Source organism: Leopardus geoffroyi, chromosome D1 (assembly GCF_018350155.1).
Source record: "Leopardus geoffroyi isolate Oge1 chromosome D1, O.geoffroyi_Oge1_pat1.0, whole genome shotgun sequence".
In the NCBI taxonomy this organism is placed as follows: domain Eukaryota; kingdom Metazoa; phylum Chordata; class Mammalia; order Carnivora; family Felidae; genus Leopardus; species Leopardus geoffroyi.
In genome coordinates, this window is record NC_059329.1 from 57,579,748 (window position 1) to 57,605,597 (window position 25,850).

General features: G+C 42.3%; 1 protein-coding gene and 1 non-coding gene across 8 annotated transcripts in view; both read left to right on the plus strand.

The window, feature by feature from the left end:
- Positions 1 to 751: 751 nt before the first annotated feature.
- Positions 752 to 25,850, plus strand: part of P4HA3 (prolyl 4-hydroxylase subunit alpha 3) — a 41,143-nt gene continuing 16,044 nt past the window's right edge. Inside the window, exons 1-7 of one of the 7 annotated variants that reach the window (XM_045484047.1) lie at positions 752 to 1,016; positions 10,056 to 10,198; positions 11,625 to 11,848; positions 17,611 to 17,760; positions 22,266 to 22,317; positions 24,651 to 24,814; positions 25,056 to 25,232. In XM_045484047.1, the coding sequence (XP_045340003.1) occupies positions 817 to 1,016; positions 10,056 to 10,198; positions 11,625 to 11,848; positions 17,611 to 17,760; positions 22,266 to 22,317; positions 24,651 to 24,814; positions 25,056 to 25,232 (1,110 nt within the window). In that variant the 5' untranslated portion in view covers positions 752 to 816. The remainder of the gene's footprint in view (positions 1,017 to 10,055; positions 10,199 to 11,624; positions 11,849 to 17,610; positions 17,761 to 22,265; positions 22,318 to 24,650; positions 24,815 to 25,055; positions 25,233 to 25,850) is intronic. The other 6 variants (XM_045484051.1, XM_045484053.1, XM_045484049.1 and 3 more) reach the window with 6 other exon arrangements.
- On the plus strand, positions 8,842 to 8,945 carry LOC123602792. Its single transcript, XR_006714563.1, has one exon. It is a non-coding gene; the product is annotated as a U6 spliceosomal RNA (small nuclear RNA).

Consider the following 25,850-nt stretch of genomic DNA (forward strand, 5'->3'; position numbering starts at 1 on the left):
GATGTGCTGTTTCTCTGTGTCCTCAGCACAGTAATAGAGGTGCTGAATATTTGTTGAATGAATGAATGAATGAATGAATGAATGAACATTGCCTGGAAAGGTGAAGAAAAGAGTAAGTAGCCTAGTAGGATATAATAATAATAATAATATTTTTGTTTGCTTAAGTAGCCATAGGTATATGGTATGGAGCAATAACCCAGGACCCCAGCGTTTTAGGTGTGATGGGTCCTACATTTGTCACGCCGTGACCCTAATCGCCTTCACCCTCTTTACCAGAGTTCTGCCTGTCTTTCATGATGGCTCAGATTGTCAAGTCTTCCGTGAAGTGTTTCTTCCTTCCCTCTGCTCTCCCACAGCTCTCCACCCACATCGTCATTACCAACTACATCATTCACTCTCCTGGATTTTCCCTTAAGAATCCAGTGGTGTTTCTGCATTTCCACCCTCCATCTAGAGGGGTGAATACTCGGGGGATGGCGTTGTTCAGCCACAGACCGGTGAATTCATCTCCCACACCCCCTGCCTCTGTTTCCCCTGAGTGTGAACGGGCCACAGCGGAAACCCTTCCCGGGGCCCCGTCTTAGCGCGCGGACATGGAGGGCGCAGCAGCCCCCACGCAGGCGGAGGAGCCAGGCGGCAGGCGGGTGGGAGATGGAGAGAGACTGCAGGCGTAAGAGCAAAGGAGGGGAGGGGAGGCCCGAGGCGGGGCTGCGGGGCAGGCGAGCGGCCGGGCGGGGCCGAGAGGCGGGCCGGGCGGGAGCGGCGCGCGCCAGGGGCCTGGCGGGACCGTCCGAGGGGACGCGCGCGAGCGCCGGGATGGGCCCCGCGGCGCGGCTGACGGCGCTGCTGGCTGTCCTGGCGCTCCGGGCAGGGGACCCGACGGGAGCCGCGGCGCGGGGGGACACGTTCTCGGCGCTGACCAGCGTTGCGCGCGCCCTGGCGCCCGAGCGCCGGCTGCTGGGACTGCTGCGGCGCTACCTGCGCGGGGAGGAGGCGCGGCTGCGGGACCTGACCAGGTGAGGGCACGGGTTTGGGGCGGGAGGGAGCCCCAGGGGCGCCGCAGTCGGGGAGACTGAGTCAGAGGGCCAGACCGAGACACCCTGCTCTACGGTGGCGGGCGACTCGGTCTCGTTGTCCCTCTGCGTGGGACCTCAGACTCGATTTGAGACTGGGTAAGAGCCTCGCTAGACCGTGAGACTGAGACACCGTGGCCCAGTGTGACGGTCAGGTCCAGTGTGCGGGACCCCGAGATAGCCCCGAGGTGTGGCCCGAGGCATGAGGTCGTGGCGAAACAGATTGAGTGGGACCCCAGGGACGCTGTGTCACACGGAGTGGAGTCTCGGACTCCGTTGCGCGCGCGCGCGCGCACACACACACACACACACACACACACACACACTAGCACCCCAGAGCCATCCTCACACAGCCAAGTTGATAGCTGTGCAGAAGTGTAGTGGGGTGACTCGGGCTGAGGAGGAAGGACCTCACAAGGCACTGTGTCCAGCTGTGTGGGGCCCCAGGCTCTGTGTCACAGAGACACAGCAAGACTACAAGAGTGAGAGAGAGAAGATACTGTGAGGCTGTAGCCGTGTGTGGTGGCCACGTGACCCAGAGGACTAGTGTTTAGTATGAAGTGACTCTCTGTGACCGTGTATGAGATTTACATGCCTCTGGGACTGCGTGGGCAGCCGCTATGGATATCTCTGTGTCTCTAATGAATGCTGCTTGTACAGCTCACTATATGACTAATGCTTCATGTTCATTAACTCATTCAACACACACGTTTGAGTGCCTGTTGTGAGCCAAGCACTGCTCCAGGCAGTGGGGATAAAATGGTGAACAAGACCCAACCCTGACCTCAAGGAGCTTGGAGTCCATAGCACTTGTCTCCTTTGCTTCAACTCTCCCTTCTCTCCCCATATATAAGAGCTCTCTAAATTCTAAATACAAGGGGCGCCTGGGTGGCTCAGTTGGTTGGGCGTCTGACTTTGGCTCAGGTCATGATCTCGTGATTCATGAGTTCAAGCCCCGCATCAGGCTCTGTGCTGACAGCTCAGAGCCTGGAGCCTGTTTCAGATTCTGTGTCTCCCACTCTCTCTGCCCCTCCCCTGCTCCTGCTCTGTCTCTCTCTGTCTCAAAAAAAAAAAAAAAACAAAAAAAAAAAATTAAAAAAAACATTAAATTCTAAATACAAGGTAACTGACGTTTGATATGTGTATCTTGACATCAAGAAAACACTGGGGAGGAGTGCCTGGGTGGTTCAGTCACTTAAGCGTCTGACTCTTGATTTCCACTCAGGTCATTATCTTGCAGTTTGTGAGTTCAAGCCCCGCGTAGGGCTGTGTGCTGACAGCTCAGAGCCTGGAGCCTGCTTCAGATTCTGTGTCTCCCTCTCTCTCTGCCCCTCCCCTCCCCCGCTCATGCTCTGTCTCTCTCTCTCTCAAAAAATAAACATGAAAAAAATTAAAAAAAAAACACTGGAGGAAAAACATACTTGATACTAGAGGATTATGGGTATAGCACACACAAGCAAATGCTCAGCTGTACTGTTTTGCTATGAAATCAACACACTCTAGTGCTACACACTGGCATAAAATACTATATAGACTGGAATACAGGCACTGTAATCATGTATTGACTGTCAGTGTCAAACTCTGAAAGATGAATGATTGTATTATGGTACCATGTGTTGGAATAGGTGTTGCGCCTTCTCTGCTTGGGACATTAAGAAGTCTACAGCAGTGGTGTAACCACATTGCTAACTGAATATATTAATACAGCTCTACATCATCTGACTCTCTGCTGAGCCGAGACAACAGAGAGCTGTCTCACAATGTGCTGCTGATAAAACTGAGTTGAATGTATGTGATAGTAATACTGATTCTGGGGCACATGGGAAGAAGGTGTGTGGGGACGCTATGGCTGTGTAAGAGAGCCCGGGTCGGAGAGAATCAGTTTGTGTATGGAAGTGTGTGTGAAAGATCTTGTTTGTTACTCAATAGTGACTGAATGATGATGTAAGTTGGTATGTGCTTTTAAGTATGTAGCTTGCATATAAGCAGTTAATGCATGTTTAAATTTACTATTATTTGAAAGAGTATGAATATACACACATGTACACACACAAAATGTATGTATTCTAACAATAAAGATATTTTCTTTTTTTTACCACTTTATTTTTTTTTAATTTACATCTAAGTTTGTTAGCATATAGTTCAACAGTGATTTCAGGAGTAGATTCCTTAGTGCCCCTTACCCATTTAGCCCATCCCCCCTCCCACAACCCCTCTAATAACCCTCTGTTTGTTCTCCATATGTAAGAGTTTCTTATGTTTTGTACCCCTCCCTGTTTTTATAGTATTTTTTGCTTCCCTTCCCTTACGTTCATTATATTATTTTTTGCTTCCCTTCCCTTATGTTCATCTGTTTTGTATCTTAAAGTCCTCATATGAGTGAAGTCATATGATATTTGTCTTTCTCTGACTAATTTCACTTAGCATAATACCCTCTGTCTAGTTCCATCCATGTAGTTGCAAATGGCAAGATTTCATTCTTTTTGATTGCTGAGTAATACTCCACTTTATATATATACCACATCTTCTTTATCCATTCATCCACAATGGACATCTGGGCTCTTTCCATACTTTGGCTGTTGTTGATAGTGCTGCTATAAACATGGGGGTGCATGTGCCCCTTCAAAATGGCATACCTGTATCCCCTTAGATAGATAACTAGTAGTGCAATTGCTGGGTTGTAGGGTAGTTTTATTTTTAATTTTTTGAGGAACCTCCATACTGTTTTCCAGAGTGTCTGCACCAGTTTGCATTCCCACCAGCAGTGCAAAAGAGATCCTCTTTCTCCGCATTCTCGCCAACATCTGTTGTTGCCTGTCTTGTTAATGTTAGCCATTCTGACACGTGTAAGGTGGTATCTCATTGTGGTTTTGATTTGTATTTCCCTGATGATGAGTGATGTGGAGCATTTTTTCATGTGTCTGTTGGCCATCTGGATGTCTTCTTTGGAGAAGTGTCTATTCATGTCTAAAAAATGATATTTTCAATAATTCTTGTCACTCTTCAGAGTTGCAATTAAGTTTATTTATTTGTTTTGAGAGACACAGAGAGAGTGTGGGGGGTGCAGAGAGAAAGGGAGAGAGAGAGAGAATTCCAAGCAGGTTCCCTACTGTCAGCGCAGAGCCCCATGCGGGGCTCAAACTCACAAATCACAAGATCAGGACCTGAGGCAAAATCAAGAGTCAGATGCTTCACCAGCTGAACCAGCCAGGTGCCCCTGGGTCTACTCTATAAAGCAAAATGTTTTAATTTTGTTCTCAGTCCACATGCATTGGAGTCTCGGTTTGTTGGTGGAAATAAAAGACTCTTCTCTTTAATTTGAGATCCCAACATGCTCCCTGCTACTCACGTGCTCCTTCTCTTTATTTCGATGGCTCAGATAGAGATGGGGAGGTTAGAATCCTGATGCTGTGCCTCAGGTTCAGAACTGAGAGTTTGCAGTGCTGATCAAAGTGACTGGCAGAGGGGATGGGGGGCAGGGCTCTGATGCTGGTCTCCTTTACTGTATTATCACTATTGTCGTTGTTACAGCTTTGTCACAGAATACTAATCTCATTTGATTCTTACACACAGTGCTTTGAAATAGGTTTGTACTACTCTCTTAAACAAATGAGCCCAGATAATAAAAAAGAATCATGTAAATATGATAAGACTAAAATTTAGTACCTTATCCCAGATAGTAGGGTAGCAAATCCAGGACTAGGACCTAGTTTTTTTGATGGTTTCTTTCTATCGTGCATGATGTCCTGACTGCTTGCTTTATCTGATGTGCCGGGACCCAGACCAAGCCCCATAACTCCTGAGATTTTATGAGCAACTGGTGTACATAGTGGTTAAGAGTCTGGATTCAGGAATTTAACAGACCTCTGTTTGAATCCTTGGCTCTGACTTTGGGCAAGTTCCTTTACCTACATTCTGTAAAATGATGATGATGATAGTACCTACCCCACAGAGTTGTTGGAAGGATTAAGTACCATGTAAAGGTTATTTATCATTTTGCTTGGCATGTAATAAATGCTTAACAAATGTTAGCTCCAACTGTATGATTTTTATTTTGAGACCGCCCGGTGAACCTAGACTCCGCTTTTGGCTCTAAGCAGTAACTAAGATTGTGAGAGCCCAGATAATAAAAAAGAATCAGAAAAATTCTAGATCCTTTTCTCATATGACTTATGAGCATTTAATTTCACAAAGTTTAGTGTGGTATCTTACAGACTGTCTGTTCTTTAGTCAGTGCTTTAAAACTTAGTGAAATGTTTGCTTTTGAGAACAAGAATTTTGGCAGTTCTTGTTCATTTTCCTATACTCCCAATCTGGTGACCTAATGTAACTTGAGATGTTATTTCTAAGGGACTCAGTTGATATTCTTCTTTAAATTTCTGAATTTAGCAATAAAATATTTTTCGATGTCAACACTACGTCTTACCCCAAGTTAATGAAGAAAAAATTTTACCAGTTATAGTATATATAATTATATACCGGTATAGTGTAAATACTAGTGTTATATATATAGATAATAGTTGTTGTAGTTTTTAAAAAACTACCAAGATTGAAAGAGTAAAATCAGCAGCAATAATTTTTCTGTTAGGAATTAAACATTCAGGATGTCTCAGAAGAACTGAGACAAAGCCATTTCTGAATTCCCAAGGAGAAACATATTGAATTAAAAACTCATGTATTGCGGTTGGATAACCTATCCAGGCTATGTTTAATGCGGGATTGGATTGCGAATTTTATGTGCACATTCTTGAAGCAAAGGATCTGATTTTCCACTCTCAGCAACATTTGTTAAAGCAAAAAGCCATTTAGGAAACCTTGAGGTTTGAATTCAGCATCCAGTAACTCGGTCTCTGAAAACCAGCTATTTGCTCAAAGGCTGGGAATAAGGCCAACGTTTAGATTCCAAGCCAGTCTCAGATATCTGTTGATAGGTTTTTTTTTTCTTTGTGTGACAGAAAAATGACGTATCTGAACACTGAATTGAATCATGTGGTGCAGTAGAGACCAAACCCCTGCCTTAAATAAACTGACACCGTAATACAAAGTGGGGTGTGAAGAGAACAAGGAGCTAGTGCTTTTGATGTGCTGGAGGACTTGGGGGAAATTTTCACCTCACTGCCTTCCTTCTTTCCTCTGATGCCTATTAAACGTTAGTCCTCAAGCACTAAGTGAAGAATCTATTCAGTTATGGAAAAGATGATGGAAAGAGAGAATAGAATGGTCGTGCCGAAAGAATCCATAGAGATCTTCTAGACTAGACCAGTTCTGTCATTTTAATTTTTTTAAATGTTTATTTATGGGAGAGAGAGAGAGAGAGACAGAGCACGAGCGCGGGAGGGGCCAAAAGCGAGGGAGACACTGAATCTGAAGCAGGCTTTAGGCTCTAAGCTGTCAGCACAGAGCCCCACACGGAACTCGAACCCATAAACTGACAGATCATGACCTGAGCCGAAGTCAGATGCTTAACAGACTGAGCCACCCAGGCGCCCCCAGTTCTATCATTTTATAGAGGAGGAAACTGACAGATAGTTGGGGGCTGGGTCGGGATACCTCTCAGGTCTCCTTCCAATCCAACTGTCTATAAAATTACTGCCCCCTCAGCCTCAGTTGTCCTTGGACACTTACTCTTGAGGCTGGACTCAGGCCCAAGTCTCTGCTTGCTTTAAGTGTTTTCGTCTAGCAGTGGAATATCTTCCACTAAGTAGTTCCATATGGAGCTGAAGCAGGAAATAATGGGCAGTAAAAAAAAAAAAAAAAAAAAAAAAAAAAAAAAAAAAAAAATCCCACACCCTGGAGGCCGGTTTAGTTTTTAAAACCATAGAGTAGCCACTGTCAAAGTGCACTGTCTCGGGATCAGAGACATCCTCGGACTTGACAGAGCTCTCATTTCCTCCCTGGAAATGAGATTCTTGTTCTTAGTTTGTGCTTGAACTCTTGGCTCCCTGGAAGCACCTGGAGGTAAATCATCTTCTGTTTCAGGCTCCATTCCCAGTGGCGGGCTCCACCCTTGAGAAATCCTTAGGGCCGACTCAGCTTCAGGGGAGTGAATTCCTCCACCCTGCCACTCCTCTATTCTTTACTTTCATCCCTTTCTGCTCGCTGAAGTCTTCCACTCTGGCCAAAGAAGTCACACACTCTTGAGCACATTCCTATAAATACGTATCCTTTTCATTTTGCACACACTTTTTTCTTTTACGTCCATTGTTGTTATTATATTGTTCTTGAAATTAATAATTTTAAGACAAGAAAAAACTTAAAAAAATTTTTTTAAATGTTTATATATTTTGAGAGAGAGTGGGAGACACAGAATCTGAAGCAGACTCCAGGCTCTGAGCTGTCAGCACAGAGCCCATTGTAGGGCTTGAACTCACGTGCTGTGAGATCATGACCTGAGCCAAAGTCAGACGTTTAACCAACTAAGCCACCCAGGCGCCCCAAAATAAGAAAAAAATTTTAGAGGTTACAGCTGGAACTCTCAGGACTGCCTTATTATAATTGATAATTTAATAATGTTAATTCCAATAGTGTGTTATAAATGGAATAACCTTACTATGCCAGGAAAGGAAACAACTTTTTTTTTAATGTTTATTTTTGAGAGAGAAAGAGCGCCGCGGGGGAGGGGCAGATAGCGAGGGAGACACAGAAACTGAAGCAGGCTCCAGGTTCTGAGCTGTAAGCACAGAGCCCGACAAGGAGCTCGAACCCACAAACCTTGAGATCATGACCTGAGCCGAAGTCTGGTGTTTAACTGACTGAGCCACCCAGGCGCCCCAGGAAACAGCATCTTTTGCTTGTGTGAATACTTTGTAGGACATCTGAAGAGAGAAATTAACTAGAAAGATGATCACTTCTGGTCCCACCATTTCTGGCCCTTTTCTACACATGTCGGCAAGCCAGAGAGGCTGGAAGCATGATGGATGACCCCACATTTACATCCCCCATTACAACCATCACCAGTTTCTATGTGGCCTGCTCCCTAAATAGCTTCATTGAATCTATCCCATTCGCAGCCCCCACTGTCATTATTATGGTTCAGACTCTCCTTACTCTTGCTTACAGTTTTGAATTGACCTCCTAACTGGTCTATCTGCCTCTGGTCATTCACATTTCTGAACCCACTTTCTCACCCTCATGAATTTATATATATAAACATGTCAGTGTGTCCGACTCTCACTTAAAACTTTTTGGTGGCTTGTGAGGTGCTCCTCACTTTTCCAGGCTAATCTACCCTATCCTCCAGCAGTGCTGAACAGCTTATATTCCCCTACCAGTTCTCTCTGTCCCTTCACATAGGTTGAGCTGTCTCTGCCTGCCTCTCCTCCCTTCCTCACTATTTGCAAGTTTTAGTTTATTATGTCCTCTGTAAAACTATCCCTGACTTGCTCTGGCCAAATTAATTACCCCCTCTCCTTACGGCCCCCTAAGCCTTGTTCTTAAATCTGGTGTTCATCTGTAATATAATTATTTGTGTCTTATCTACTAGTCCGTGAGTCCTTGAGACCAAGGTTATTGTCTTATTCAAAATTCTGTTCCTAGATCCTAGAAGAGTATATATTAGTCATTCTTTCATAGAACTATTTATTGAATTTAGGTATAGAGTGATGAGAAAAACAGCTATCTTCTTGTTCATGAAACTCTCGAGCATTGGACCCTGTCTTGACTTTGCATCCCCAGCATCTAGCATGGAGTCTGACATCTGGCAAGCAACCATTGTAGACTGACGTATTGAATGAATAAATATATCAAGCCTCTGTGCTCTGGTACATGTTGGTCCCTGTTGACTCAAAAAATATTCTGCCTACAATACAGAGAAGTTGAGCGTGGTTTCTGCACAAGGATGCCATATGAATTCATGAAGTGTTCCATATTTTTTGAATCACTTTGTTGTGCACTTGAAACTAACATAACACTGTGTGTCAACTATACTCAAGTTAAAAAAAAAGAACTACGGTGTCTGAGTGGCTCAGTCAGTTAAGCATCCGACTTCAGCTCAGGTCATGAACTCGTGGTTTGTGAGTTCAAGCCCCGCGTAGGGTTCTGTGCTGACAGCTTAGAGCCTGGAGGCTGTTTCGGATTCTGTCTGTCTCTCACTCTCTGCCTCTATGCTGCTCGCATTCTGTCTCTCTCAAAAATAAATAAACATTATAAATAAATAAATAAATAAATAAATAAATAAATAAATTCTTCCTTTCTTTGTTCTAGTTCCATGGAAACAATAGGGCAAAATCAGCTGAGAATAAACTTCAGAGTGAAATCTGGCTTTGTCACTCACAAAAAGTGTGGCCTTGTTTCAGTTTTCTCTCCCTGTAAAATGGGCATGATAAAAATCTACTCTAAGGGTCGTTGGGGGGGTTAAATGAGACAATATATTTAGAGCACTTAGCAGGATGCCTAATAGAGGTAAAGCTCAGTAAGCAGTAGCTATCAAATGTTTCATCCTTTAGGACTCAGGTCAAGTGCCATTTCCTCTGGGAAGTCTTCCCTTACACCTTCTAACTCCCACCTGGGTTAGGGGCCCTGCCTACAAATTGCTGTAACATTACATAGCATTGCAAGCTTTTGTCTCATAGCAGGTATCACAGTTATTGCAACTAATGGAACAACATTTTTGAGCTTCTACCAGATTCTAAGTATTGAATATAGAGTGATGAGGAAAGAAAAAAAAAAAAAAGATTTTCTGGTTTGTGAATTCCTTGGAACATCTACCCTGTCTTGCCTTTATATCTTTAGCATCTAGTGTGGTGCCTGATGTTCTGTAATTGACCAGTAGAGACTGACTCATTGAATGAACAAATGAATGGATCTTCTTTTGTTGTGTTGGTAGTTTTCATATTCTTTGTGCTTATTGGTTAGACTATTACATGAGTCTCGAGGGCATCATGTTTCATTTTTAACGACTCTAAATGTACATACACCACGCCAACCTTCACTAGGGGCAGTGGCTATCTCAGTAAGTGAGATCATTCTATTCCTCTCTTCCAGATTCTATGACAAGGTGCTTTCTTTGCATGAGGATACGGCAACCCCTGTGTCTAACCCTCTGCTTGCATTTACTCTCATCAAACGCCTACAGTCTGACTGGAGGAATGTGGTACATAGTCTGGAGGCCAGTGAGAACATCCGAGGTAATGAGGAGGAGGGCTGGAGGGTAAGAGAAGATTCTATCTCCTGACTCTGGAAAGGAGAGAGATTCTGGTGGAATGTGATGAAGGGTAATGAAGTGGGTAGGTATTACTCGATCTTCTCAGCTCTAGAGATTACCAAGGACTAGGTCCCCTTGTTAATATGTTTATATGAATGTACATTAGAAAGCACTTTCATATCCATTATTTCACTTGATCTTCACTACAACCCTATGGAGAAGTACAGGTTATATCATTCCGTTTACGTATTTGTCTGATAATTTCTATTTTATTAAATTGACACTATAATGTGATCTGTAGCAAGGTCAGGTTCCTAATTTATTCTACTTTTGTTTTTGTTTTTTAAATATTTCTTCATTAAGATACAAAACAGATGAACACAAGGGAAGGGAGGCAGAAATGATATAAAAACAGGGAGGGGGACAAAACATAAGAGACTCTTAAATCTAGAGAACAAACTGAGGGTTGCTGAAGGGGTTGTGGGTGGGGAGGCGGGCTAAGTGGGCAAGGGGCATTAAGGAGGGCACTCGTTGGGATGAGCACTGGGTGTTACATAGAGGGGATGAACCACTGGATTCTACTCCTGAAATCATTATTGCACTATATGTTAACTTGGATGTAAATTTTTAAAAAATTTATTTATTTATTTATTTTGAGAAAGAGCAGGAGAAGGGCAGAAAGAGAGAAGGAAAGAGAGAATCCCAAGCAAGCTCTGCTCTGTCAGCCAGAGACCGACGAGGGGCTTGATCCCATGGACTGTGAGGTCATGACCTGAGCTGAAATCAAGAGTTGGATGCTCAACTGACTGAGCCACCCAGGCACCCCTAATTTATTCTACTTTGACTTGAAGAAATTTTTTGACTTTGGGGAAGTTAAGAGGAAGAAGAGTTGTCCCCACAAAGGACAAGATTCCTGGAGACAGATAGGATGGAACAACACGTGCTTCAGTTTTTACTAGAAAGCTTTTTTTCCTCATTCAGAAGATTGTATTAAGCATCTGCTCTGTGCCAGGAGTTGTGCTTGCCACGGGGAATAAAAACACATAAAACAGAGGCACCTGGGTGGCTCAGTCGGTTAAGCATCTGACCAGTTCAGGTCATGATCTCGTGTTCGTGGATTCAAGCCCCATATCAGGCTCTGTGCTGACGGCTCAAGAGCCTGGAGCTTGCTTTGGATTCTGTGTCTCCCTCTCTCTCTGACCCTCCTCTGCTCACTCTCTCTCTCTCTCTCTCTCTCTAAAATAAAAAGAAACATTGAAAATAAATTAAAAAAATAAAAATATAAACACATACAACATTATCTTTGCTCATGAAATATTTGACTAGGTGATTATGCCTTGCATGTATCAAATGCTCACCACCTGTTTTTTGAAGGGTGGGGTGGATTGATGTTTTTACTGCCCTTACAGCTCTGAAAGATGGTTATGAGAAGGTGGAGCAGGACCTGCCAGCCTTTGAGGACCTTGAGGGAGCAGCGAGGGCCCTGATGCGGCTACAGGATGTGTACATGCTCAACGTGAAGGGCCTTGCCCGGGGTGTCTTTCAGAGAGTCACTGGCTCCGCCGTCACTGACCTGTACAGTCCCAGACGGCTCTTCTCCCTGACAGCAGATGACTGCTTCCAAGTTGGCAAGGTAACACTATTCAGAGAGAGAGCGAATTGTTCAGCTCTAATTTCTCAAGGATGAAATAACTATATCCTGATTGCTTTTACATACTTTCAGTCCTTCCAGCAAACTTGGAAACTTGGTATTATTCCCCACTTTCAGATGAAGAAGCCGAGGATCAGACAGGGAAATAATTTGCCCAAGGTTACACAATTTTAAGTAGCAGAAGGAAATTTTGAACCCAGGTCTTTTAACTCCAAATCACGTGTCTTTTCCATGATAGCTAAGGTGATCACATATGCCGGCCACTTTTGAGAGTGAAGGGGGTGTTATTAGTTATGCCAGGATGACAGACAAACTGGGACTGAGCTGGGAGAAATGGTCTTGTGGTCATCCTAACAGTAGCACCCTGCCAGCAGATGAACAGCTGGGTGGAGAGGAGAAGCAGGGTCCAAGAGTGGGGAAAGGGATAAGAGGTGGAGATGTGAAGGTAAGATCATGGAAACCAGGCTCCTGAGACTTTCTGGAATCCCTTGCAACATTTCCTAAGCATTTAGAAGTACTAAATTCAAGCAGTGTCAAAAAGCGGAGGCCATTTATTTTAACATTCCTTGAGGAAATAAACTTCAGGAACCTTCCATATGAGATATTTAGCCGATCTTTGATCATAACTTATAAGCACACTTGAGGTCACTTTACAATATACTCTTTGTTAGCCTTTGCCTTAATAAGTAATGGAGTAAATCCTTTTTAATTTTGGAGACGTGTATTGCAGGAAAATGAATTTTCCCGGCAGACATGAGAGTGGGCCTCAGGTGCCCTGATTTCAAGTTTTGTGGATCAGTCTTCCAAATTAATGTAGGGTGTGTTGCCTCAGCCTCTCTATATACCATTTTTCCTTTTCTAATATTGTGATGGAATCAGAGCTCAACCATCAGGTTCATGGCTAATTTAAATTTAAGCCAGTTAAAATAGTTCTGTGTATGGAACCAATGTACGCTTCATTTGTGAAGCCTTCATGAGACTAAAACCATATGTTGAAAATTCAGTAAGTCACTTCCTGAAAGCTTTATTGGAAGTCTTAATTTCTGTATTTATTCACTTATTTTAAAAGATAAAACATTTCTAATATAAGAAAGGTATATAAAATAACAAGCAATTATATCTATAACCAGAGATGAAATATGTTTAAATTTTGCAATATTTGTTTCAGATTTTTAAAAAGGAATTTACATAAAACTTAAGGCATTTAAGTTAATATTAAAAAATGAATTTAGGGGCACCTGGGTGGCGCAGTCAGTTAAGTGTCCGACTCTTTATCTCAGCTCAGGTCATGACCTCAGAGCTCGTGGATTTAAGCCCTGCATTGGGCTCTGCACTGATGGCATAGAGCCTGCTTGGGATTCTGCCTCTCCTTCTCTGTGCCCCTCCCCCACTTGTGGTCTTGTGGTCTTGTGGTCTCTCTCTCCCCCCACCCCCCCCGAATAAATAAACATAAAAAATTTTTTAAAAAAAGCATCTGTCCGACTCTTGGTTTCAGCTCAGGTCATGATCTCATGGCTTTTTGGGTTCAAGTTCCATATCAGGCTCTACGCTGGCAGTGCAGAGCCTGCTTGGGATTCTCTCTCTCTCTCCTTCTCTCTCTACCCCTCCCCCACTTGCACTGTCTCTGTCTCTCTCAAAATAAATAAATAAACTTAAAAAAGAAAAGAATTTAAGGGCATCTGGGTGGCTCAGCTGGTTGGGCATCTGACTCTTGATTTTGGCTCAGCTCATGATCCCGGGGTTGTGGGATTGAGCCCCATGTCTGGATCCATGCTGAGCATGTAGCCTGCTTGGGATTCTCTCTCTCCCTCTGCCCCTCTCCCACTCATGCTCTCTCTCTCTCTCTCTAAAATGAAAAATAAAAAAAAAAAAAAAAAAGCTTTTTAATGAATTTAAATATAGCTCCATAAAGTCCCCCTCCTGTTTCTTCTCACCATTCCCAGCCCCTCCCTTCTGCTCTACCTACCCTTGCCCAGGTGCCCGGTGACCATTGTCCTGAGCCATGCAATATGTACTATCCTGAGTCCAGCTTCTTTCACTGAGCACACTGTATCTGTGAAATTTATCCACCTTGTTGTATTTATTAGTAGGTAATTCCTTTTTTATTGTTGAGTAGTATTCCATTATATGAATATATATCACTAGGAGACTGTTTATTATCCAGTCTCCTAGTGATAGATACTTGGATTGTTTCCAGCCTGGGCTACTGTGAATAAAGCTACTATTAACATTCCTATGTAAGTCTTTCTGTTTTTATTTCTCTTGAATAAACACCTGGGAGTAGTATTGGTGGGTCAAGGAATAAGCTTCAGCAATTATTAACATGTGGCCAAATTTGTTTCATCTACACATCTCCAATTTCCTCCTCCATGGATTATTTTAAAGCAGATTGGCCTTTCCATTTTCTGAAGTCCTTAGTTGTCTAATTGTAATATTTTGTCTGTTGACTCTTGCTAATGATTATTTCCTGATATGGTTTAGTATGTTTAATTGTGAGCTTACTTTTAGCAGGACTTTTTTTCTCCTAAAAGAATCTCTGTGTTTGTAGTTGTAGGAATATCGCTCCAGAATGTTCTGGTTTTCTTCTTCCAGGTATTCGAATGGTATCACTGGCCTTAGGTACTATTTTTGATTTTTTGTTTTTGTTTTTGGAGTACATTATATCTGCATGACTTATTTATTTTAAAACTGGAAGTTTGTGCCTTTTGACTCCCTTCACCCATTTCAGTTACTCCCTACTTCCTACCTGGGGCAACCAATCTGTTCTCTGTATCTATGGATTCAGGTTTTTGTTGTTTGTTTTTTGTCTTAGATTCCACATATATGTGAGATCATATGGTACTAGTCTTTCTTTGTCTGAGTTTCTAAAAGTTTATTTATTTATTTTGAGAGAGAGCATGTGTAAGCAGGGGAGGGGCAGAGAGAGAGAATTCTGAGAGAGAGAGAGAGAGAGAGAGAAGAGAAAGAATTCCAAGCAGGCTCCATGTGCTCAGCTTGGAGTCCAAAGTGGGGCTTGAACTCATGTACTGTGAGATCATGACCTGAGCTGAAACTAAGTCGCTTAACTGACTTAACCAACTGAACTACCCAGGCACCCCTTTGTCTGATTTATTTCATGTAGCATAATGTCCTCAAGGTTCATCCATGTTGTTGCAAATGGCAAAGTCTCCTTTTTTTATAGCTGAATAATATTCCATTGCACACACACACACACACACACACCCCACATTTTCTTTATTTGTCCGTTAATGGACACATAGGTTGTTTCCCTATCTTGGCTATTATAAATAATTCTGGCAATGAACATATGCGGTGCATATACCTATTCAAGTTAGTGTTTTCATTTTATTCAGATAAATACCAGAAGTGGAATTGATAGGTCATAGGGTAGTTCTATTTTTAATTTTTTGAGGAGCCTCCATATTGTTTTCCACACTGGCTGTACCAGTTCGCATTCCCACCAGCAGTGCACAAGGTTCTTTTTCTCCACATCATCGCCAGCACTATTTCTTGTCCTTTTGATAATAGCCATTCTTACAGGCAAGAAGTGATATCTCATTGTGGTTTCGATTTTCACTCACCTTAGATCCATTATTGTATTGATTTATTCACATGAGCATAGGCTCAAGATTGTGAATATTCTAAAGACACACTTTGTTTCCCCTAAACAATACCCAGACAGAAACAAACCAACTTTTTTTTTACTGTTTGTTTATTTTTGAGAAAGAGAGAGCGTGAGTGGGAGAGGAGCAGAGAGAGAGAGAGGGAGACAGAGAATCCAAAGCAGACTTCGTGCTGTCAGCACAAAGCCTGACTCTGGGCTGAAACCCAGAAACTGTGAGATCACGACCTGAGCTGAAGTCAGTCACTCAACCCACTGAGCCACCGAGGTGCCCCATAAACCAACTTTCTTGACTCTTTGTGACAGTGGGCAGATTTTTTCAGGTCTACCCTTTCCTTTAAGGTATGGTTCTTCATGGATTTCGCTTTTATGAGTGTGTCTTCATTCCAACCTAGGTATGAGGATGTGTCTGGAGGGCTCATATTCTGTCCTCATGTGGGTGTTTTAATTAAAGGTTGCTAAGAACGAGGACTACCACTCACCCCCATTCTAAACAGCTTTAGCATCTGCTCTTAAGCTTGTTGCTTGGGTTCTTAGCTCCTTTTTTGTTTCCTGTACCTGGACATTTTCCATTCTTTCTTGAAAATGTAAAATATTTGTTACATTTTATCCAAAAGTTTCAAGTAGTTTTGGTTAGAGGGATTCTAGTTAGCTCAATCTACCATATTTTAGGGACTAGGGAAACCTTAATTAAATAAACTGTTAACTTAGCAGAAAAAGTTGAGTCATTTTGATTGTTATTCTTTTTTTTTTTTTTTAAGATTTTATGTTTCTTCATTTTTGAAAGACAGAGAGAGACAGAGCACAAGCAGGGGTGGGTGGAGAGAGAGGGGGACACAGAATCCAAAGCAGGCTCCAGGCTGTCAGCACAGAGCCTGACGCAGGGCTCGGAACTCACAAACCGTGAGGTCATGACCTGAGCCAAAGTCAGATGCTCAACCGACTGAGCCACCCAGGGGGCCCTGATTGTTATTCTTCAACTCAACTTTTTACAAACAGGAAACCTGAGGATCAGAGAAATAACACAACAGATTAATGGCAGACCTAGAACAGCCACTGATTTATTGTTTAGACTGCAGAGTTTTAGTACCTCTAGGCTCTGCCCTGTCTTTCTGCCAGTCTGGAAGTTATACCAGAATTAGATTATTTTGTAAAAGTGCTTCCAACTCTGTTACTTTATAATTCCATGCTGTCTCCAACATCAGCTTCCAGGAAATTCCACCTGCAGTGCTGGTATTATAGTTAACTGTAAGCTATTAGGATACAGAAACTAGGTTTAGTACATATTGCTACATTCCCACCTTCCAACATTTAACATAGAAAAAAATGCATTGAGCTCTTAGAGCATTCCCATGTGGGTCTAATACATTGTGTTGCAATTACTTTTCACTCTCCTGCCCCTCATTTGACTGTAAGCTCTAAGGCCAGGGATCACCAGAGACATTGTAAATACTGGGTAAATATTGAATGAATGAATGAATGAATAAATAAATAAATAAATGAAGGAATTCAACCCATTTCTCACATTGTTACTGGTTGTGTCTTCTTAAAAACATGACACTCACAACTCTTACTAGCTTAGCCCATGCTGCCTTTTGAAGTTCATTTCTTGCTTCTCTTCACCTTAGGCTATAACCACAGCGTCCTACCTGAACACAAGCTTGCTTTGAGTGTCTGTTTCTGACATTCCCTCATCTTAAAATGTTCTTCTTCTCAATTTCTGCTCCTTGAAATCCTTTTCTTTCTTTGGAGAAGGCCTTCCAGATGCCATTCTTCTGTGAAGCTTTCTGAGATTCCCAAGTCTCTTCCTTCTCTGCCTCCGTGACATATTATGCATATTTCCTTTGAGTATTCATGTCATTCTGCCCAGTATTACAATTAATTGAATATCTGTATCTCCCTTCTCCCCAGATTATGAATTCTTAAATGCACTCCTTCAATGTGTCTTCTCTACATCTAGAACAATGCATTGGATATAATGGATCCTAAATAAATAGAATTTAAATGAACTTGAGATGAAAACTTGCCTCCTGGTGTTCCATAGGCTCTCTCTCACTCTTTGTCATTTCCTCTCCTCTACCCGTGGATTAAGGTTTAATGATGGTACTTATGTTACCTACAGGTGGCCTATGACATGGGGGATTACTACCATGCCATTCCATGGCTGGAGGAGGCTGTCAGTCTCTTCCGAGGATCTTATGGAGAATGGAAGACAGAGGATGAGGCAAGTTTAGAGGATGCCTTGGATCACTTGGCCTTTGCCTATTTTCAGGTAGGGGAGTAAGTGAGGCTCACCACTTTTATCACAATAAATATAGTGCTTTATATCTGCTTTACAATTTTCTCTGCATTTTCATGTCTCTCAATTTATTTCATCTTCCCAACAGGACCAAATGTGAGTCAAGCAGGGCAGTTGTTTTATTATTTCCATATTTCACATGTGAGTAAACTAAATCTCCAAAAAATTCCTAACTTGTCACAAAGTTCATAAAGCTGGGATTAGCGCCCAAGTCTGTCCGACTCTTTGTCTGGTGCTCTGTCCAGTGCATTGACTGCTTTAAAATCCTCTTCCATGTAGGAGGCAGGCTCCCATCTGTAGCACAGCAGCTGCATTGACAAATGTCTAACGGGTTCATAGTCAATGTAGATCACTCTTTTGCACTGTCAGCAACTCATATCTCTTCACAGATGTTCTGCCATGATATTGCCAGTACCAAGGAAGAAGTTTGATTATTACTGTAGGGGCCCAGGGCAGGCTGTCCCAAGATGGGCCACTTTGGCATAACGATTATTTTGAGTTAAAAGTAATCAAAACCAAGCAGATGAAGGAAAAGCTCTCTTTGTCTCCCTGCAAATGCCTAAATTTACATTGGAAAGGAGAGCCTGTAACAGGAAGAGAGCTATAAACAGGGACTCCCCTTTATCTAGTTTTTCCAAACAGCTCCTTTCACCTTCTTGCTAATGGTCTTTCTCCCCTTTGTGTCCTCTGACCCTACCCCTCTCCTTAGCTCATGTAAGCTTCCTGTTGCCTCAGTGTCTTTGGAATTCTGTGTCTATGTGGATTCTCCATATGTATGCCTATTAAATTTGATTTTCTCCTGTTAACCAGTCTCATGTCGATTTGATTCTCTGTCCAGCTAGAAGGACCATAGGGCAGAGGAAGATCTTCCTCCCCAAGATTATCCTTTGCCATCTGCAGTGGCGTCCCGCTGTAACTATGACTAGTGCCTGGCTACAGAGCTGGGGTCGTTGGTCCACGGTGCCAGCTCAGTGCCTCCTCCAGGGGTTGCTTTTCCTTGGCACTTGATCTGTGAGCTGTTTTAGATCCTCCCGCGGAAGCTTATTTCCCTAAATATGGGATCTGCCATCCTTTTATATAGTTAATCCCATTTCCCATCAGAATTGTATAGTCTTCAAGAATAGACTGGAAATATCATTTACAGAGCCAATTCCTGAGAATTTCCAAAGCTAATAAACCATTTCAGCTCCCTACATTCCTTTCTTTTTCCCCCTTGTCCTAAGAAAAAGGAGGAGGACGTGGGTGGTCCAAACAAACCCACATGTTGCTGCCAAAACACAGATTTATTCTCCGTGTAGCAAATGGGCCTGTTCCTCTCATGGAAGTACCTGGTAAGTGGATCTTTGTTGTAAAACTTTCCAGGATGCTCTTCCTAACTCTCCTACTCAATTTGCTACATATTAAAGCTGAAATAGAATCACTATGGTGCAACAAAGGGCAAGAAAAGATTGAATTTTAATAGAGGATGAAAATGGAGGATTGACATAGAGACTAGAAGACAAACTAAAGCAGCTTACCCTGAGAGACAGAGCTTTAAATGTAGCGCCTGAGTATTAGTTTTGGCTTTTTTCCCCTGTGCTGACTTGGATTTGTCCTCTGCTCACTGGTAGACTCTCCCTTTCCACAATCGCGCTTTGTCTGGTAAATTTTATTCATCTCACAAGGCATAGATCAGATGTCACCTATTTTGTGAAGTCTTTCTTGATTCTCCTCAGACTCCTCAGACTTTCCTTCTTTGTGTTCTTACAGCATATTCTCTCACACCTCAATAGTAGAACACATAGGGCATTGTTTCATAGACAATTTATGGTCGCCTTGTTAACTCTTGTAAATCTGGGATAGATGCCCCTCCATGGGGCACTATATAATACTATATATTATATAATAGTTGTTCATGATATAGTTTAGTAAAAAATTATTTCAGTAATTGTTAATGATGATTAAACCACAGGTTCTGAAGTCATACTGACCTGGGTTCAAATTCTGTGAAAATTTGGGCAACTTACTTAACTTACTTAACTCCCTGGACCTAAATTTTATTTTCTCTAAGAGGGGAATAATAAATGATGCTGTTAGGAAGTGGGCTGTGGGGGATGGGATAATTCTTCTCTAACCTTCTGAGTTCATGGCTGGGACCTCCCTGTCATAAAAGACAGATTAATCAGAGGGAAAATAACAGCAGTTTATTTCACGTATACCTTCTGTATACATGGGAGATGGGGTTGGGGAATGAGGAACTCTTTGAGGTGTTTGAAGCTGGCACCTTAAATACCATCTCCAGCTAAAGACAATAGGAAGAAAGGTGTAGGAGGAGACCAATTTGGGGAGGTTACCAGGAAAAGCAAACAAGGGTAAGGTTGTTATGCAGATTTAAGTGACTCTTCTTGATAAGATTCTCATGTGATTCTAAGTTAAACTTCTTTTCCAAGTACACAGAGGGAGACACTCTTACAAACGGAGGTTTCCTTTATAAATGTAAATTTCTCTCAAAAAACGGGTAACTTATCTGGTCTTCAGAACTTCTCCTGTGTCTGCCATTTCTCAAAATACTTAGCTCAAAATAATCCTTATGCCAAAGAGGCATATTCTGGGGTGGCCTATTCTGCTCCCCTCCAATGCTTACCTCAAAGAGTTGCCATGAGGATTAAATGAGCTAATACTTGTATATCCCTTAACACAGCTCATGATACACATCACTCAACAAGTGTAAACTATTCTTATATTATACACTACAAGTATATGTTTTCCTCTTTCATTTAACATTACTTAGTGAACACATTTCCAAAGAAATTTAACTGGGACACCAAAAGTAACTTTGTTCTTGATAAAACATAATTTTCTCATGAAAGAGCCTTTGAGTTTTAAAAATATGTAAAATTGTGTTTTAGTTCTCTTCATCTCAAAAGAGTTTGAAAAGCTATAATCCTGAGTTAATAATCTGACATTATAAGGTATCAGTCAATTACTTAACTATCCCTGTGTTAAGTATGGAACAGAATAACTAATGGTATTAAATAAGTACAAACAATCTATACGTCCGAGTCCTCTGTGATGTAGCTTCTAGATGGAATAAAATGCAGCTATTAAAAATGCTGTTTCTCTTGTACAACCACGTTCATAGCAGTATTATTCACAGCAGCCAAGAAGTGGAAGCAACGCAAGTGTCCACTGAGGGATGAATGGAGAAACAGAATGTGGTATATCCATACAATGGAATATTATTCAGCCTTAAAAAAGAAGGAAATTCTGCTACGTGCAACAACATAGATGAATCTTGAGGACATTATGCTAAAAGAAATAAGCCAATCACAAAAACACAAATACTTTATGATTGCACTTATACGTGGTATCTAGAATAGTCAAATTTATAGAGACAGAAAGTAGAATGGTGATTGCCAGGGGTTGAAGGAAGGAGGCAATTGAGAGTTGGGTACAGAGTTTCAGATTTGCAAAATGAAAAAATTTTGGAGATTGGTTGCACAACAATGTGAATTTATTTAACATTACTGAAATGTACACTTAGAAATGGTTAAGATGATAAATTTATGTTGTGTGTTTTTTACCATATGCAGTCTCTGAAGACTATGAAGTGATATAAATAGTACCCGTGATGGCAATGTAGAGTGAAACAATCAGGATATGAAAATGTGTAACAAATATGACTGTAACTATGTAAACACTATGTGTCATCTACGTGCCTGGGTTTCAGCAGAGCATTTTTTCCCCTCTCTCTCATGTTTCATATTGCTTTCATATTGCTTCATATTGCTTTTATCATTAAACATGAATTTTTTTAACATGCAAAATTGAAATGATCAGAAGGAATACAAATCTCTCAGTTCATCATCATTCCTTGGGGCCTAGGGAAGTTTCACAGCCCACCTACACTGGGTTCTGTTCCCCAGGTTTGTCTGGAAAGCCCTTGTGAACTTCTGACCACATGCAGCCCCAGGTCCAATGGTGGCCAGAAGAGGTCATTACTATTCAGTGGGAATGTTTCAGGTTCAGTTCTTCTGTTGCCTCCTTCTCACTACCTTCGTAGAGTCTAGGAAGGACTGAGCCTAGAGAACAAATACTTTTACTAGGGTTTTTAGAGTTCCTTATTTAAGTTTAGTAGTGAAATATACCAAAATAACAACAGCCCACAGTTGTGTGGTTTTTCATGCTCTAAGATTTGAGGGCACTTTAAGAAAGTTTATTTTCATTTATTTTTCTACCTTCCCTGGTAAGGGTGGTAATGAGTCATTTGTAAATGAGGAAACTGAGGAGACCTGAGTTGCATTAGGGCTGCAAATCCTGAATTAGGACCAAGAACTTCTACATTTCTAGTCTGCTGCTCATTTCAATGAGTCTTATTGTCTACTTGTGGTAAGAGTATTTTATAGTTTTTTTCTAAAAATCCATTTAATGATTTGGTCAAAGGAAATATCCCCAGTGTAGTTAACTCTTCCTTTTCTTTCTTTCTTTTTGTTTTATAGGCCGGCAATGTTTCGTGTGCCCTCAGCCTCTCCCGAGAGTTTCTTCTCTATAGTACGTAATGATAGAAGATAAGCCACAGCTCTGATTTACTGGGAAATCCCTTCTGCTTCTGGCCTTTAATCCCTGCAAGGAAAAGACAGCTGTGTGTCTTTATTTTTCTAATTTTATGATCCAAGCCACATTTCTGATTTTGGATTGAATCTCACCTATCTATTGATCAGTGCATCAGGGAAAAGTTTTTTGGTTTGTAGGAAAATGCTAAGAAGGTATCAACCTGTCCCTTTCCTCCACCGGCTATACCTTAGTGTTACTTCAGTGGGGAACAAGTCCAGGACTGGGAGCGAATGAAATCAATGAGAGCGCTGTGTGCAGGAGAGTGAGTGACTCCCCGCGGGATAACTCATTTTGGCTGTTTCCACAGCGATATCAGTTCTTTCCTTAAAACCAGAGTTCATTTGGCTATCAAGCATCCTGACCAGCTAGTGCAGGGCTCAGCTTCAACCCTGCTCACGTAGCAAGTCATCAGACTTAAACAGCTTAGCTCTCTACTTGGATATTTTTGCTTAAAATTTTGGGGGAAGTTGGGGGAAGTATCTATCCCAATAAGATATTGAGATACTAAAGTAACTAAATAATCACTATTATATTTTAATATTTATAAACTATCTCACATAGGATTCTGCAATTGTATGTATTTATCGATTTTTAATGAATCCATTAGTAACATGATTCCATTCCGATAATTGGGCAAACAGTGGGATAAGGAAGTAGCCACATGGTCTGGAAACATGTGAGTAATTACAACAGCCAAAGTGATAACCCAACTCTTCTTTATTTCTTTGTGCTTGATCTATTTTTTTTTTTAATGTTTATTTTTTGAGATAGATACAGAGTGCAAGCAGGGGATGGGTAGAGAGAGAGGGAAACACAGAATCTGAAGCAGGCTCCAGGCTCTGAGCTGTCAGCACAGAGCCCGACTCGGGGCTCAAACTCATAGACCTGAGCTGAAGTCGGAGGCTTAACCGGCTGAGCCACCCAGGAGCCCCTGCGATTGATCTATTAAAGTTCCTGTCTGGGGGCACCTGGGTGACTCAGTGGGTTGAGCCTCCGACTTCAGCTCAGGTCATGATCTTGCAGTTGGTGAGTTCGAGCCCCCCGTCGGGCTCTGTGTTGACATCTCCGAGCCTGAAGCCTGCTTCAGATTCTGTCTCCTTCTCTCTCTATCCCTACCCTGCGCGCGCGCGCTCTCTCTCTCTCTCTCTCTCAAAAATGAATAAACATAAAAAAAAAAAAAAAGAATCCTTGTCTGTCCCAGAGAACCAAAACCATGTGCAGTTATAGGTGGATAAGCAGGACACAACAAATTGAGATTACTGGCTCCATTTCTGGCTTTGTAGTATTTTCACTGGGGTTTTGGGCTCATCATTTCCCTTCTTCCAAACTTCATTTCCCTTTTTGTTAAAAAAAAAAAAAAAGAAAAGGGACCGTAACTTCTGTCCCCTCTGTGCCAGAGTGGTGGTGGTGATAGTTAGAAGCACATTGAGCTCCTCGGAGAAAGATGCTTTGGGAGCATTAGAACAATTCAGCACGTCCTTCTGAGAGGCATTGAAAATCATGCACAGAGGCTAGTAGGTCATGGGTGGCTGCCAACCCATGGGACATCTTACAGCCAAAGTGGGCACCAACAGGTGGGCACAAATAAGACATAAGACCCCTGTGGGAGCCCAGGCTAGAGCCAAAGTCTAGAACCCCTTTGTCTTATACTGCACTGTTCTGTGTCTAGGCCAGTTAGGAATTTTGAAGGATGGAGTAGATTTGGCAATGAATTAGCTTTCACTGCTCCGGGGAAGAATAGGTTGGGCCTCTCTGCTATAGGCTTTGGCTCTCTGGACTTCTCTTTCATGGCATATATGGGTTTCATTGTAAGTAGTTATTTAACATATCTTTTCTCCACTGGGCTCTAAACTCTGAGAAGTTAGCCTCTAGCACAGTATCCAGTACACGGTAGATGTACACTGAAGATTTTTTGAGTGGGTGAATGAATCAGTGAATGAGTGAAGCTTCTTCCCTATACAGAAAACTTACCATCACGCTATCTGAGAGCGGCCATCCTTAGGATCCCTTGGTCTAACAGTGTTAAGTACCACTTCCCTTCCCGAAGTCCTTTGCACCCGCAGATCTACCAGGCCTAACTCAATCTTCTTTAATACCAGGTACTCTTCTGGAGGTGAGGGCCTTACATCTTCCTGTGCCTGGACACAGGAGTTATTCAGGGTGTCCAGTGGTTGGTCATGTGCAACAGGGAAGCTGTAGGAAACCTTGGAAGCACTCCCTGAGACCGCTGTTTGGTAATCTGTATTATTCCCTGCTCTGATTTCTTCCAGGCCCAGATAATAAGAGGATGTCCAGGAACGTGTTGAAATATGAAAAGCTCTTGGCAGAGAGCCCCACCCGGGTGGTAGCTGAGGCTGTCATCCAGAGGCCCAATGTGCCCCACCTGCAGACCAGAGACACCTATGAGGGGTTATGTCAGACCCTGGGATCCCAGGTGGGATTCCTCAGGGAAAGAAAAAGGGGGAACAGGCTTAGCTCGAGAGAGAGAAGGTAGAATTGGAACGATGTGAGGGGAAAAGGCTGATGCATTAAAAATTAAAGCTCATTTGGACAGCCTCAGAGTGACCACATTCTGAATCTCCTGCATGCCAGGTTTTTTATGCCGTAGTTCCCCTATATTGGCTTCTGGTCCTAGACCCTTCATCTCTTATGCTGATTCTAGGCTTTCCTTCTAGCCTACTCACTACCAGATCCCTAGCCTCTACTGCTCCTATGAGACAAATTCCAGCCCCTACTTGCTGCTCCAGCCCATCCGGAAGGAAGTCATCCACCTGGAGCCCTATGTTGTTCTCTACCATGACTTTGTCAATGACTTGGAGGCTCAGAAAATTAGAGGACTTGCAGAACCGTGGGTGAGTGTCCCCAAAGCCTGCCAAGGACTTCTCTTTGTGTCATCACATGCCTGGAGTTCAGGAATGTGAGAACAGGCAGCCTGAACAACTGCACACTTTATCAGGCCAGGAATTCAAAATGCCAACTATTCCATAAAACGAATCAATGGTGAAAAAAAATCACAGTAGTTGTTGCTTCTGGAGGGAGGGGATTGGCTGGGAAAGGGGACAAGGGCATTTTCTGGGGTGTTGAAATGTGCTCTTGATATCTTGTTAGGGATGTGGAGTATGCAACTGTGTGCGTTTGTTAAAATCCAGCAAATGGTACGCTTGAGATCTGTGCATATCATTATATGTAAATTTTACCTAAAAAATTCAAAAGTAAGTATCCTTCCTCCCCAGTGTCAATCATTCCACATAATGGGTAGAAATTTCTTTTTTAAAAAGGGCGAGGGGACGCCTGGCTGGTTCAGTTGGAAGAGCATGCAACTCTTGATCTCGGGGTCATGAGTTCAAGCCCCAAGTTGGGTGTAGAGAATACTTAAATGTATAAAAAACTTTAAAGAAAAGGGTGAAATGATGGGCAAGGAATGATATCATAGCACAGATTTACAGAATTACAGAGTGGAAAGATTATCT